At 40.2% G+C, this 16,013-nt stretch overlaps 1 protein-coding gene across 3 annotated transcripts in view; it reads left to right on the top strand.

Annotated features, from left to right (window-relative positions):
- The window catches only part of crb1 (crumbs cell polarity complex component 1), a 123,265-nt gene extending 110,410 nt beyond the window's left edge, over positions 1 to 12,855 (top strand). Inside the window, exons 12-13 of one of the 3 annotated variants that reach the window (XM_043699795.1) lie at positions 5,962 to 6,014; positions 7,973 to 8,061. In XM_043699795.1, coding sequence (XP_043555730.1) covers positions 5,962 to 5,973 — 12 coding nt within the window. In that variant the 3' untranslated portion in view covers positions 5,974 to 6,014; positions 7,973 to 8,061. Of the gene's footprint in view, positions 1 to 5,961; positions 6,015 to 7,972 lie in introns of all 3 variants that reach the window. The other 2 variants (XM_043699794.1, XM_043699793.1) reach the window with 2 other exon arrangements.
- The last annotated feature ends 3,158 nt before the right edge of the window (positions 12,856 to 16,013 follow it).

Below are 16,013 nucleotides of genomic sequence, written 5' to 3'. Positions count from 1 at the left end.
GCTACTTTCTCCCCACCCCCACCCTCCTCTAGCTTATCTCTCCACACTTCAGGCTCACTGCCTTTATTCCTGATGAAGGGCTTTTGCCCGAAACGTCGATTTCGCTGCTCCTTGGATGCTGCCTGAACTGCTGTGCTCTTCCAGCACTACTAATCCAGAATGTGGAAGCAGCTGGTACTCCCAGCCCTGACCCTGCCTCAGCAAAAATAAAAATTCTGGCAGTGGAAATAATGTCGGGGAAACTGACATGCCAGCTGACGGTGGCATCTGGGGGCCTCAAGAATTCAACTCTACAGCTGCAATTTCCCACACTCATTCTGTTTGAGTATAGGCCTGGGCACAAAGAAAGGCTTGTATTACTCAAACTTTATCATTTAAGCATATTTTTATTGAAGGAAAAAATAGCTACATTATTGCACTGCACTGAATCCATTTCTGAACTATTTTTGCTATTTATAGGTAGATCTCAGCTCTTTACACAGTTGTCCACAGGCAAACAATATTTCAACTCCTAAAAAGCAGCAGCTAAAAATAATCTTTGAGGCACTTAATCAGACCCAAGATGAATGATCAGATAATTTGTTTTTCTTTCTTGTCTTGCAATTCGATATTTATTTTCATCCATTCTGGCAGTTGCATAACATAATAAGGAAGTAGTTTTTAATTAATCACACAACATCCTGACTGATATAATACTGCACTTGAGGATAAAATGCAGATACACTAAATTGACAAAGTTACTGGAGATAGGTCACATCACACACCACAATCAACCAACTGATTCATCTTTCCATGATAAATGCTAACACAACCAAACTAAGAAAGCTCCTTCCTTGGTCTAAATAATGCAACTGAATATCCCATAGGAATCATTTTGTGAGTATGAAATTATTACCAATGTTTCAGTATCAGTTCTCCCCTAGGGTATAACTTTGCCATTGAGAAAACGGTGTTAAGATTTTCTTTTCTTTCTGTTGGTAAGGATAAGCCAGATGAATCATGTACAGTAGTATGTTAAGTAACCATAGAATCATTACAGTATGATGCAAGCAATTCGGCCCATCAAGTCCCTCCCAGCTAGACCCACTGCTCTACCCTATTCCTGTAGCCCTGCGTTTCCAATGGCTCATCCACCTAACCTGCACATCCCTGGATACTGCGCGTAATTTAGCATGGCCAATTCACCTAAACTGCACACCTTTGCACTGTGGGAGGAAACCAGAGCATCCAGACGAAACCTATGCAGACACAGGAAAAATGTGCAAACTCCACACAGATGGTCACCCAAGGCTGGAATCAAACCCAGGTCCTGGCTCTGTAAGGCACAGTGCTAACCATTGAGCCACTGTGCCACCTGTAGGTGTTTTGAATCGACCTGTTGAGACATATTTCTGGTGGTGAAAGATGAACCCAGACCTTCAGACCAGCGTGTGTTGTGTTTATGTTATTGCTTTGCATACTCTCAATCTATACAGGATCGCCAGTTATTTGGTTGGGAAAATTATACACCTTGATGGGTTTATGAAGGTGGTGCCTGGTTTCTGTTGAACTGGCTTTGTTAGATTAGACCTTGATACTGATCCGATTTAGACCAAAGTTTAAGCATTTTGTCATTTTGTATTTGAAGAATCTTGATTTGCTTCTCATTGTTGGTAATTTTGCAGCATTTAGACTTAGTCATTGCTGCATCATCTCAGCCTGTACTGTCTGAGAGTGCTTACAGGTATGTTTAGAGAAGGTGGGACGCAAACCCAGGCCTCCTAGTCTGGGTTACTGACACCACACAAGAGCCCCCTTGCCCAAAAAAAAGGCCCTGTTCCAATATGCCACGACACACCTCTGTAGCTGGTGGGACCTCTACCCACACTTTGTAGCCCAGAGAGGTTTAGGGGGGACATTACCACTGCCCTCCAAGAGAGGTTATACCCCTATTGTGGGTCATTTCTGTTTCTGCCCCCACTAAATAACTATAGTCAGTTCAGCTTATTTTAGTGGGGTGAACAGATATCACACCAATTGTGGGTTTTTTCACATCCTTTAACTTTCACGGTGACTGGCGTTGTCCTATCACTAGTGCCAAACCTGCATTATAAACAAAAGCCCAAACCTATCAATCTCCCATGCACACAAAGAATTTCCTACGGAAGTAAGCTTTGAATGGGCAGGAATTCAGCTTTCGGGGGTCTTTCACAAAAGTCACTTGAGCCAGTTACATGCCACTTGCTGCATTCTTCTCCTGGATGGTCTAACCCAGTAGGCACCTAATTGAGCAAGGTAAAAACAATGACTGCAGATGCTGGAAACCAGATTCTGGATTAGTGGTGCTGGAAGAGCACAGCAGTTCAGGCAGCAGCCAAGGAGCTTCGAAATCGACATTTCAGGCAAAAGCCCTTCATCAGGAATTCAGGCTCACTGCCTTTATTCCTGATGAAGGATTTTTGTCCGAAACGTCGATTTCGAAGCTCCTCGGATGCTGCCTGAACTGCTGTGCTCTTCCAGCACCACTAATCCAGAACCTAACTGAGCAATACAGCCAAACCCACCCCAGTCATCTCCCCAGCCTGAGCCAACTCTCCTCCCAACACTTCCCCATCCACCATCAGCCCCAATCACCCCAGTCCCGAGCTAGCCTGATAATATTGATAAAGATTTGGCAAGTCCTGTTTCTCTATGAGAATATCCCCAGCTCTATGACAATATACCACTAAAGAGAGTTCTTTGGTTTTCACATTTCCATTGCAAATATTTACAACATTAACAATTGCAAGGTTTGTGAAGGTTTGTAGCTCAGGTTGTTGTTTAGGGTGTAGGTTTGCTCGCTGAGCTGTAGGTTTGATATCCAGACGTTTCGTTACCTGGCTAGGTAACATCATCAGTGGCGACCTCCAAGTGAAGCGAAGCTGTTGTCTCCTGCTTTCTATTTATATCTTTCTCCTGGATGGGGTTCCTGGGGTTTGTGGTGATGTCATTTCCTGTTCGTTTTCTGAGGGGTTGATAGATGGCATCTAGGTCTATGTGTTTGTTTATGACGTTGTGGTTGGAGTGCCAGGCCTCTAGGCATTCTCTGGCATGCCTTTGCTTAGCCTGTCCCAGGATAGATGTGTTGTCCCAGTCGAAATATTTTGTGTTTTTATGACATCAGCAATAATTCTCAGTCTTTGTATAATAGCAAGCTTCATTCAGATCTGAATTGATCAGTCACAATGGGAGTGCTTGGTTTGGAAATCTCCTCTCCTAAAGATCTCTGCTTGTCCCTCTCTCCCTGAGTTTGAGGCCTGCTGATCAATTTGTGTGCTCTATGGTTTGAGCTAGAGGGAGGAGCTGAATAGGCTGGGGCTGTTTTCCCTGGAGCACCAGAGGCTTGTAGAGGTTTATAAAATCACGGAGGTCTTGGATAGGGTGAACAGACAAGGTCGTTATGTCAGGATAGGAGAGTCCAAAGCTGGAGGGCATAGGTTTAAGGTGAGAGGGGAAAGATTTAAAAGGGATCTAAGGGGGAACGTTTTCACACCGAGAATGGGGGCGTGTATGGAATGAGCTGCCTGAGGAAGTGGTGGAGGCCCGTACAAATGCAATATTTAAAAGGTATCTGGACGGGCCTTTGAATATGAAGGGTTTGGAGGGATATGGGCCAAATGCTGGCAGGTGGGACTAGATTAATTTCAGATATTTGGTCAGCATGCATGCGTTGGACCACAGGGTCAGTTTCCGTGCTGTACGTCTCTATGACTCAAAGTGGACAAATAAGGACATTTCTGTTGTACTGTGGAGTGAGTACAGACATTTGACTTTACCCCATATACTTCCATGTATTTCTAAAGTGCTTTAAATGAGCCTTCCTGACTGAGTTAGGATTTCAATTGTGAATTTTAATGATCAAAAAATGGAGATGATATTTTTGCAACTAAGTTTCTTCTCATTTTGATTCGAAGTCGGGTTAATTTTTGTGTTTTATCATAATGTGATAATAGCTGATATCTGGTTTGAAGACAAATGTTAAGCTCAATATAATGATTTAACGCATTTTCAACATTGCAGTGACACACGATCTGTAGTTTGACATTTATGTGAGAAGGTGATCTCAGTCTGGTTTCATTTACAAGAAACGATAGTGAACGATCTTGAGGAATTGGTCTCAAAATAGTTCAGAATTTAGAACTGCAAAGCAAAGTTCCAAAACAATAAATTTTGAAAATGTTGAGCCTCTTTTTTTTTGACATTAATACAGCTTTCAGAATCAGGATCTGTATTAGCAGGAAGACTGAGGACAGAGTGTGACTGAATCTGCAGTCTACCTGAATCCTTTCAACTCATATTGTCTCTTTTTACACAGGCAACAGAGACCAGAATTCCAGAGTCTTCAGTTCTGAGGCATGGCCATTGGACCCAAAATGTTAACCCTGATTTCTCTCCACAGATGCTGCCAGACCTCCTGAGCCCTTCCAGAATTTTTTTTTGTTTTGTTTCTGATTTCCAGCATCTACAATTCTTTCAGATTTTTATTAGAGACCAGAAATACCTGCAACAGGACAGCCATCTGATAAAAGATGGCAAGGGAAATTCTGGTTCCAGACAATAATCACTTTGACACACACGTTTTCTTATTCCGATTTCTATTTAGGTGTTAGTCCATTCCATTTAAAATTTCTGAGGACTCTTAGCATTAATTCTATTTCTCTCTCCACAGGTGCTGCTAGAGTTTCTCTAGCATTCTCTGTTTTAGTACATGGACACCAAGATTCCTCTGCTCATCCACACTACCAAGTATCCCACCATTAGCCCTGTACCCCATCTTTTTGTTACTCTTACCAAAGTGAATCACCTCACACTTAGCTACATTGAACTCCATTTGCCACCTTTCTGCCCAGTTCTGCAGCTTATCTATATCCCACTGTAACCTGCCACATCCTTCCTCACTGTCTACAACTCCTCCAACTTTCATATCATTATATTCAAGAAGAACGGATACTCAAAAAATACAGTGCGCAGATTCCTCAAGAACAAACCACGACAAGCAGACCAAACACAGCCAAATCCTAACCACCTTACCATACATCAAAGAAGTTTCAGAAATGACAGCCAGACTACTAAGACCCCTCGGAATCCTAGTAGCACACAAACCCACCAACACTCTCAAACAAAAACTAACAAACTTAAAAGACCCAGTCCATCCTATGGACAAAACCAACATCATCTACAAAATTCCTTGCAAGGATTGCCACAAACACTACATAGGACAAACAGGAAGAAAGTTAGCCATCAGGATACACGAACACCAGATAGCCACAAAAAGATGCGGCCCTCTCTCCCTCGTAGCCCTACACACGGATGAAAAAAGCCACCTTTTCGACTGGGACTACACATCTATCCTGGGACAGGCTAAGCAAAGGCATGCCAGAGAATTCCTAGAGGCCTGGCACTCCAACCACAACGTCATAAACAAACACACAGACTTAGATGCCATCTATCAACCCCTCAGAAAATGAACAGGAAATGACATCACCACAAACCCCAGGAACCCCATCCAGGAGAAAGATATAAATAGAAAGCAGGAGACAACAGCTTCGCTTCACTTGGAGGTCGCCACTGATGATGTTACCTAGCCAGGTAACGAAACGTCTGGATATCAAACCTACAGCTCAGCGAGCAAACCTACACCCTAAAACATTAACAATGTTTGCTAAAGAAGTTAGCAACTGGTCATGGATTCGGGAGCATTTTAAATTATTAATTGGGCAATACCTCACCTTGATTTTAAAAAAAAGACTGCAATGAAAATAAATTGGTTGGTTGATTGTGGTGTGAGATGTGACATCTTCAGTAACTTTATCAATGTACTCAAGCTGTAGCAATGTCAACAGAATAGTTGCTAAGTTCTAATGAGTAATTGATAGATTTGTAGCAAGTTACATACTTGCAACATTTGGTGCCATCTTCATGTTAGTGTTGGTTCCTTTACAGCAAAGAATGTAACAGATTCTACACAATCAACGAATGCTGGTAGCACACCATCTGTAAGTTGATAGATTTAACTTGACCTAATGTTAATATAGACTATGGTTTCATCTCACTCAGCTTTTAAGGTACAACTCACAAAGGATTGAATTTAAAAAAACTGTTTCCATAAACCAAATACATTTATCTTTGAAATCGCAATTGATCTTCCAATTATCGCTGACAGGATATTGTTAGATTAATACCATGATCAACACTATAGCTATTAAGAATCCTTTTCAATTTAGATGAAGACACATTAGTGCAATTATATGCATTATCCTGGTAATGCATCCATGTAGAAGTGCCACTTGAGAGAATCTGACTGCAGTTTTGAAAGCTTTCGTGCTTTTGTTGTGGAAATGTTTTTGATATAGAAGGCCATGGTTTTCATAACAAGTATTGAACTAGTTACAGAAAGTGGCAATTCATTATGCATGAAACATTACATTAGGCTTTAATCTAGAACTCGGCCATTGTATGATCAGTGTTACATAACCACGGAAGCAGGGTCAGATGCATATAAATAAGGAAATGAAACTACAGAAATATAATTGTAAACATTTAAGATGGAAGAGTGTCAGATGTTCTGGTAATAACAAAGTTGACTGCCTTGCTGGTGACCAGAGCTCAAATTCTTATCTCAGTGCCCCTTGAGCTTGTCCTGGCCTCGCCTGGGTTTGGGTTATAAGGAGATATTGGATAGGCTGGGAATTCTTTCACTGGAGTGCAGGAGATTGAGGGGTGACATTATGAAGGTTTATAAAAATAATGAGGGGTATAGATAAGATGAATAGCAGATATCTTTTCCCTTGGGTGGGGATTTCAAGACTAGGAGGCATATTTTTAAAGTGAGTGGAGAAGGATTTTAAAAAAGCCATGAGGGGCAATTTCTTTTTCCACAGATAGTAGTTCATGTGTGTGAATGAACTTCCCAAGGAAGTGGTGGATGTGGGTACAGTCACAATGTTTAAAAGACATTTGGATAAGTACATGAATAAGTAATATTTGGAGGGTTGTGGGCCAAGTGCAGGCAGGTGGAACTAGTTTAGTTTGGGATTATGGTCAGCATGGATTGGTTGGACCAAACGGTCTGTTTCTGTGATTTTTCACGGGTTAGTGGAGAGGTCCCAACCTCAGTGGAGTGGTCATATTGCATTGTTTGCAGTAGATGTTATTCTGAAAATGGAAATGAAGGGGAATACCACATTAGAATACCATTTCACTGCTCACTTCAGTAAGAAAACAGCAGGAATGGAATAGAAATTGAGGCTTAAAGATTATTATTTTAAATTTTAAGCCACAAGGAGGTTATGCATATTTGTAAAAGTTTAATTATGACCAAAATATTGCATAAGGCTTGAATTTAGGATTGGCCCATTGTGTGATCAGTACTACACAACCATGTGGGTCAGACGTACACAAGAGGGCAAGTGCAGCTAGTGCAATGTAAATGTACAAGTTTCCAATCGTCCAGTAGTTCTGGGGATAAAATAACAGATTCTGTAGGTGAGGTTGAAAGAGCATACACGGAATTGAGGGTGGTGGAAATAGCCTAGTCCTACAATCAAATGGCACATAAAGGGGATATATTGTCCATTGTACCTGTGCTGGCTCTTTGACAGATCTGATCAATTAGCCCCATTCCCTTGATCTCACCCCGTAAATCTGTACTAACATTTGAGTACTTATCCCGTTCCCCTTTTGAAGGCTGTGCATTCCTGTTCACAATTCCTACATACAAACATGCGAATTAGGAGCAGAGCTCGGTCGTTTGGCCCCTATGAGCCTGCTCTGCCATCCAATGGGATCATAGGTGATCTGATTGTGGTCTTAATTCGTTCTCAATACTGTAAAAAACAGAAATACACTAGTTAATCAAATTGGGCCAACTTTTAACTCATTAGCGCTGGTTAGATCAGATATGCCCCACTTGAATGAAGCTTTCTAATAACAAAAATGTGAATTATTTTTACAGACAACTCCACCACCTAACACAGTAAACATAGCAGCCATTGTGGCCCCATGTGTCATTGGCGGGGTCATAGTTCTAGCTGTCATTCTGACTTTTCTCATTGTAAAAGTGCGGGAGAAACGTCAGACTGAAGGCAACTACAGTCCCAGCAGCCAGGAGCAGACGGGATCTCGGATGGAAATGAACAATACCCTAAAACTACCACCAGAAGAGCGCCTTATCTGATATGCACAGGCTGTGTCATGCACACAAGACTTAAGGTTTCATGGCGGAAGGAGTAGAAATCAACAGTATTCCCTGCTCGACTTAACAAGTTAGCGGGAGGAGAAATGCTACAAAAGTGTGCGTGGGTGTGTTTTGCTTAAACCACGGCAGCTTCAGAGATAACCCTGCACGGATTATCCGTGAACTGTTTTAACCGTCTTGACTCTTGTCAGCAGGATGGGGAAGCCTGGAGCTCCGAGCTTGTGCTGTATGCTGTGTTGGTTACGGTGGCGTTGTTGCTCATTTTCTTCCTAATCCTGACTGCTACTGTCGTGACCCTGAACAGAAGAGCGAGCCACGGCGCGTACAGCCCTAGTAGGCAGGAGAAGGAGGGATCGCGTGTGGAGATGTGGAATATGCTGCAGCCGTTGCAAGTGGAGAGGCTCATCTGAATTAAAGCTTGGTAAATTGTATTTTTGTCATCGAAATGCCTGGGGAAAATGCCTCATTTGGAATTAAAAACCCTTACACATTCACTCCAAACTACCATTAAAATTTTGTTCCATTTTAATTACTCTTGTCCACTAAACAATAAAGACCCGTTTTACAGTGCAGGGATGTAACTGACCTGGGGAAATACAGAACACACACAAATGCAGGAAGAAGATTACTGTCTCCAGATATTAACAGTAAACACACGGTCTGGTTCAGAAATGCCCTGTGGGTAACTGGTCTTCTTCATTTAGGGAGGATTTCTATTTGTTTAATACATCTGGGAATGGAGATTCGAACTATGTACCACAAATGATCCTTCTGTGATAGCTTGCCTCGAGTTTCCGCTTGGATGCGTTGTATTTCCAATTTGCTCGGAAGCGAACAAGAACTATTGCACAGTCTCAAATTCAATTTGTGTCCCCAGTGACTGGAATTTCTGCAATATTTGGGCTGCTTTCAAATAACATAATGGCCCAATGTTCGATGAAATGCCAATTGCTGGGGCGGAAATTTCAAAGCAGCCAAATTTAAGAGATGATTAGCGCCCGAAAAGCCAATTGCACCTTTAGATCAAACTACCCCAGTCGGTTTATTTCAGTACAATTCTACCCATCAGCAAAAGCATTGCATCTAAACCAACTACACACGGCGGTTTCTGTTCATCCTCTCCACAAAGCCACATGCCTTCACCAAAAAAAAAGTAACTCGACAAAAGTCTCAGTTCCTGAACTTCATGTTTCCCAATGATCCAAATTTGTCACAAAGTTTCTAACACAGGGCCAACAGCGGTGTCGTTCACCGCCAGAATCTAGGTTTGCCCAGTTTACTCCTTAGTTGCTCACCAGAACAACAATCAAACCTTCCTCACAAAAACAACGTTAGATCCCAGGACTCAGTTTTAACTGGAGCCCACCAGGAGATCACTCTGGAACGTAAAGTTGGATAGGATTTAAAAGCAGCCTCCGACTTGAACTTAGCCTTTTTGTCTGCAGACATCCTCAATTAAAAACAGGAGTCTAATCGCCTCAGAGTTGAAAACTTCCCCAGCTTAAGTCTTTTTTTGAGAAAAATAACGCAAAATATAACTGCAGCTGGAGAAGTTATTTTTGGATCAAATGAAACGCATTTACAGTTATGCAGTTCTAATAGACTGGTTTCAAAATTATTTTTCAAGAAATTGAAAAAAATTGTTAATATAAATCATTGAAGGACAGATCCTTGTGTTGACCTGGTTTGTCATTTTTCACTGGTTTCTTTACTTCTAACATGCAGTTATTTTTGTTATTCTGTTATTCATTCATTTTAACTCCAAATTGTTATTGACACCAGTTTCAAACTTAATTGGGTAATATCTTTTTAAAAAAAAATCAACTGATTACTGGGCAAAAGGGACGTTGATGTTTTGAGAATGGAATGGGGCAGTTTTACTAGAATATGTATTTTTAAACATGTACTTTCCACAAATTTCACCTCTTTCTGTTCTGAATGTATATTTCAAGCTAAACATGTTCATCAGAAAAAACAGGCAAAATAAATAATTTTTCTACTTGTCAAATGCAAAGCATTATATAGAAGTAGAAATATTAACTTGAAAAATATTTTTAACTTAAAAAAAATTATTTTCTACTCTTGCGCCAAATCCTCTTATAGTTCTCCAAATGATGCAGGTCAACTGCCCACACAGTCTTTCAGCAGCTGCAGCTGGAGATAGTGAATGTAAAGAACAAGTATAGCTGAAAAATTAGATCAATTTGAAGTAAATATGTAATTTTATGTGTGGTTAGGATGAAGGTGAATGAGCAGAAGTATCTCCTTTTTTTGCTGTGGCATGGTCAATGGTGAGTAAGTTGGGAAAATATGAAGACAATGGAAAAAAAATCAAAATTTCAACATCAAGAAAACATTTCCTGATCTTCCCCTCAAGCATGAAAGGGCAACTTCAGAATATTGCTGTTGCACAGCAACTATCTTATTTCTATGTATTTGCATCTCGTGATTAGCCCAACTCAACTTATTTCTACGTCACTTCTGATTCTCTTCTTACCTAAGAATCTAGACAGTGAAAATTCCTGACTCATAAATTAGAGTGAGGAGCTGGATAGCTGCAGCTCACTACTTGTATGTCTGAGCCATCAGTCAACTCTGTCTTCACCATTATGATCCTGCATGATCCATGGTCACCATTGTCCTCCATCCTTTATCAACACAAGATGGCAGCAGTCTCACTACACTACATCATCAGGCTGGCTTCCACACACAGCACTTCAGCCCTTCAACACTTTACTTTGGAACTCAGGGACATTGATGACTTGCATGCTTCTTCCAGGTTGCTTTGTGTGCAGGAACACTCACACCTCATGCACCTTTTGACATCTTACAGCTGCTAGCTTGCTATCTTAGCGCTTAATCACTTTGCTGTTCCTTGGAGGCCCATAGCCTTTGTATTCTTCACATGGCTTTCTTAGTGCTGAGGGAGAGGCAGACAGCTTGGGACAGTGGGGAGATCCAAAGTCAAGCAGATGGCCATATTATTTTACAGACAGTGGATTAATGTTAACACCATACCCGAAGCATGTATAAGCAGCTGATACAGCGAATGCAGTTTGTGTGCTTCAAGCAAGTGGGTTATAGTTGAAGGCCAGAGGGGAACAGCTTTTGTGGGTGTTTAGGGGGACAATAGCAGGTCTGAGGACACTGCCACAGTTAGTCAAGTGGCTCATCCAATTCTAAATCAGAGGATTGTCCGCAGTCAGTCAGGTACATGGTTCTGCCAGAGTCCAGATCATGATCAGTCCTGCAGATCAAAAGAAAGAGGATTTCAGTCTGTTGGAATACTGTGGAGGGTGAGGGAGAAAAGGGGCAATTTTTCCTGCAAGCATACAAAGAAGGGATTGAATGTGATGGAAGAGGAGTTAGAGTAGGAGGTAGTGAGGTGTGCCAACTGGGAGAATAAAAATCACAAAATGCAGAAAGGGTTTAGTAGTTTGGGAGGATGAGGTGGTGAGAGCCATGGACAACGGATGTGCTGCATGCAAGACAGACAGTTGTTGTCCATGAGTCATGGTGAGAGGTGTATGCAATGGTAGAGTTAGAGTAGTGGCCCTGTGAACATAAGGTGATGCCACCATTGGGGATTGCTGAAGATCATTAATCTTCTTCCTGCATTGCTGGGTTCTCCTTTTAACCAAGGACTCAATGTAGGTCCAGGATAGTGGTGGTGGCTGCTGGTAGTCAGAATGATAGAGTTTGCTTTAAAGGTCCTTTTCTCCACCACTCCATTCACCAACATCTCCATGCCCCTGCAGTGAAGCTGGAAGTGAATGTTCCTTTCTGGGTCATGTCCTTAGTGATAAAGACTAAACATCATAACATGTGGAGTAGTTCCTGGCTTGCCTCATTTGAAATGGTGTGCAAATGGGCTTTAAACATGACATCAGTATTGTGAATGCTCAAGGTTCCAGTAATGGTGAGCACTTCACTACCTCAGGCTGCAAGATTCCACAAGAGGCCATCCAAGAGTTTGTTGTGTCATTAATGATGTGTAGAGTGGAAGGTTGCATGAGAAGCATCAGTGCGAGCCGTACTGTACTTGGCAACCTGAGTCTTATTCCACAAGACATTTTAACTGAAAATGGGAGCTTGCTGCCAAATGTATTTTAATGTACTGTATTTGCTTCAATGAAAACTCCACAAAGTGGATGTTAGAACAAGGCTATTAAAACAAGTAGCAGGGCAAAATAATAAATGATGCACGGGAATCACACATCAGATTTCTTATTTGTGTAAATTACAGAGAAATTTACAGATCATTCAGTCCCAACAGGTCAGTGACAAGATTTCTTCATTGCCATGAACTCCTCTGATCCTCCTTAAACTCACACTTTCAACGTATTTTATTCTTGTTTCTTATTCACTCATTTATATAAATTTGGACCCTCCCCAACAAAGAGAGCCTATCTTTGTCAATGCTCTCAACCCATTCCTCATTTCAAAGATCTTTATCAGGCCACCTCTCAGTCCTTTATTGCCAGAATAGAGAGCCCTTGCCCATTTGGTCTTTCTTGAAACAGCAGTAATACCCTCTTAGTTCTTTTGACTAAATTTGACAACGCAACTCAGACGAAAACATGGAGAAAGTGAGGACTGCAGATGCTGGAGATTAGCGTTGGGAGTGTGGTGGTGGAAAAGCACAGCAAGTCAGGCAGATTCCTGATGAAGGGTTTATGCTTGAAACGTCGATTCTCCTGCTCCCCGTATGCTGCCTGACCTGCTGTGCTTTTCCAGCACCACACTTGAGACTCAAACAAAAACATGCATTGCTTCTTTGAAAACTGGGATTGCACACCTGGAATTAGGACAGATGGTGAAGTAAATTACTTCAGTGAATTTGGGCAGGAGCAGAGGCACTTTACTCAGCACCTTACCATTCTGTATATGAGCTGGGAGTACTTGATGAAGACATTGGAAAATAAAGCTGAAAATGTATTCCATTTTCAGCTTTTAACAAACACTATAAATAAAATGTCTTTCTTTTAAAAATGGATTCAAAAATGTTTTGTACCAAAATTGGGGCCTAAGTGAAAAAGAACCCAATCTTTGGGCAGGTATAGATTTTGAACATTAGTACTCATAGCAACCATAAAAACAAATTGAAATACCACATATTTTGTCACAAGGTTATGTATTCAGATATAAATGGATTTAGTTAAGAAGCTATAGTATTTTGTGAGTGAATGGGAAATATCACATTTTTGAGACAGGACATGCACTTGACAAAATACTTGAGAAATGAAATTATGTAAATCGTATTAAAGTGCACTCTCACATCTTTCATAGATTGCATGCTAACAAAAGGTAATATAGAATGTTTTGACTATTTGGCCTCTATGATGAAAAGGATATTTGGCATAATAAAGAAAGTGTAAATAATAACAAAGTTTTGGAGAGACTCCACAGCTTAGGCAGTATCTGAGGAGGAATGTTTCAGTTCTTTAATAGACCTCTTGAGTATTATTTAAAATTGAACAGCTAAAATTTATAGTTAAATTAATTAAATTACTTGCTCAAGAGTAAGAATAATCGTGCATTGAAAATTACATTAAATAAATCTACGTTGTTGAATACTGTTGTCGGGACAATATTCTGATTCCTGAAACTTTGGAAGTGTGTTAGAAAACCAAGAAATGGCAAACCTGCCTAGATTACAGTTACAAGTATTATGTGTTTTAATAAATGTACCAAACCCATTGGAACATCACTGAAAGATTTTCATCTAATGGTGTGAGCCAATTGTTTACGATGTTTCAGTGTATATTTCCCAATTGTACGACTTTACTTGTCAGTATTACAGAGAAAGTCAACAGTCACCTATGATTAATTCTGGTCAAGTTAATGTAAGCAATAAACTGAAGCACTTCCAAAGGTGGGGACAGAATAAAGTTATCAGCTCAGTTTAGATTAGTAATTGCAGGCTATGCATTTAATGTTTGTCGGCTGATTGTGTATGTAAAATCATTTATTTAATTTTCAATTTTCTAAATAAATTGGTTTATAAAGACCCTGAAATGAAACTATGGGATGTTAATATGAAAATGTTTAATGTACTAGTTACTGTACAATTTCATCAATTTTAGGGGAGTTCTATGTCTGCTAAAAAATATTTTAGTACCTATGCTAAAAATGTACTCACAATAGAACTCCATTGCTGTAAGGTCTTAGTTTAATGGTAAAATAGAAAAACTACCTTTTGCTGGATATTGTGGTGTACGGCATCTTACAGGAAGATTGCCAACTGTTTTAAATCTGGTAGCTATGCTATTGTCAATTAGTCACATCAGTTAGAAGTATTGCAGTCAATATTTCATTAGTCTGTGAATGTACAATTGTTATGGAGATTCACAAGTTACCAAAGCTACAATTCTGCAAAACAAATCTTTCCTTGTGGCTGTTATTTTGTCAGACTGACAAATCTTTGTATTTGTGCATGCTGCTCCATCAGATTTATGCTACTGATGACTGAGAGAATGAAATTGGCGATTATTTTTCATGCATCTAAACAGAGTCTGTATAGATATTTTAACAAGTTATGAATAATAGAGAATTGAAGTCAAAGTCTACTATTTCCTTCAACCATTATGAACTTCACGTGATATTTTAAACTGAAACTTTTGCCTACCATATTTTGAACCATTCATTAATCAGTTAGATTGCAATATCACAACGCCATTTTCATTTCAGGCACTAGACTCCAGTGCCTAATTTGCTTGAATAATAAAATAATTAATTTGACAGAGGGAAATGTTAGGACTGGTGGATGGACAAAAGGAATATGAACGTACAAACTTTTGGGAAAAGAAAATGATAGTTGTTTGTTTAGAAAATATTTCCTCTAAAACTTTAACTGACATTTTGTGAAGTCATATTCAATATTTAACCCTCTCCTGATTTTATGCTTAATTGTGTATTTCTGTGACATTTCTGAATCTATGAATGATGAGTTTAGAAGAGTGAATGGGAAATATGTAGGGAAATGAGATTCACCTTGTGCCAATTTATTTCTTGAGTTGATTTTTATCTTCTTTGTGGCCATAATGAGTTTATCCTCTGTAGTATCATTGGGATTGTATCACAGTTTTCACCCTGTATCTATATGGTTGATCTGCACCTGCTATGAGAAATAATCTTTAATTGAGATTGACTGTACAATGCCTCAGTGCTACTTCACAGCTCTAGGGACCTGGATTCAATTCCAGCCTCAGGTGACTATCTGTGTGGAGTTTGCACATTCTCCCAGTGTCTGTGTGGGTTTCCTCACAGTCCAAAGATATGCAGTTCAGGTTGATTGGCTATGCTAAATTGCCCATAGTGTCCAGAGATATGTACATTAGGAAAATTGGCCATGGGAAATACAGGGTTACAGAGATAGGGTAGCGGGGTGAGTCTGGTGTGATGCTCTTTGGAGAGTCAGCATGGACTGGTTGGGCTGAATGGCCTGCTTCTACACTGTAGGGATTCTATGATTAAACAAAGTGCTTTTGACTTATGTTGGAATTTATTTTGTTCTGTGATTAAATAATTTTTATTAATAGCCCAAATATGTTACTCAGAACAAAGCTAGTTTCACTGACAGAATAAATTTAAAGTTCACAGAATATTTTTAATCTGTAGCTTTAATGTTTCAATTTAAACATCAATGTTGTTATTAATAAGACCATAAGACCATAAGACATAGGAGCAGAAGTAAGGCCATTCGGCCCCTCGAGTCCACTCCGCCATTCAATCATGGCTGATGGGCATTTCAACTCCACTTACCCGCATTCTCCCCGTAGCCCTTAATTCCTTGTGA

The sequence above is a fragment of the Chiloscyllium plagiosum genome, chromosome 11, assembly GCF_004010195.1.
Source record: "Chiloscyllium plagiosum isolate BGI_BamShark_2017 chromosome 11, ASM401019v2, whole genome shotgun sequence".
Lineage (NCBI taxonomy): Eukaryota > Metazoa > Chordata > Chondrichthyes > Orectolobiformes > Hemiscylliidae > Chiloscyllium > Chiloscyllium plagiosum.
Note: the sequence above shows the minus strand (reverse complement) of the source record. Positions and strands in the feature narration are given on the sequence as shown.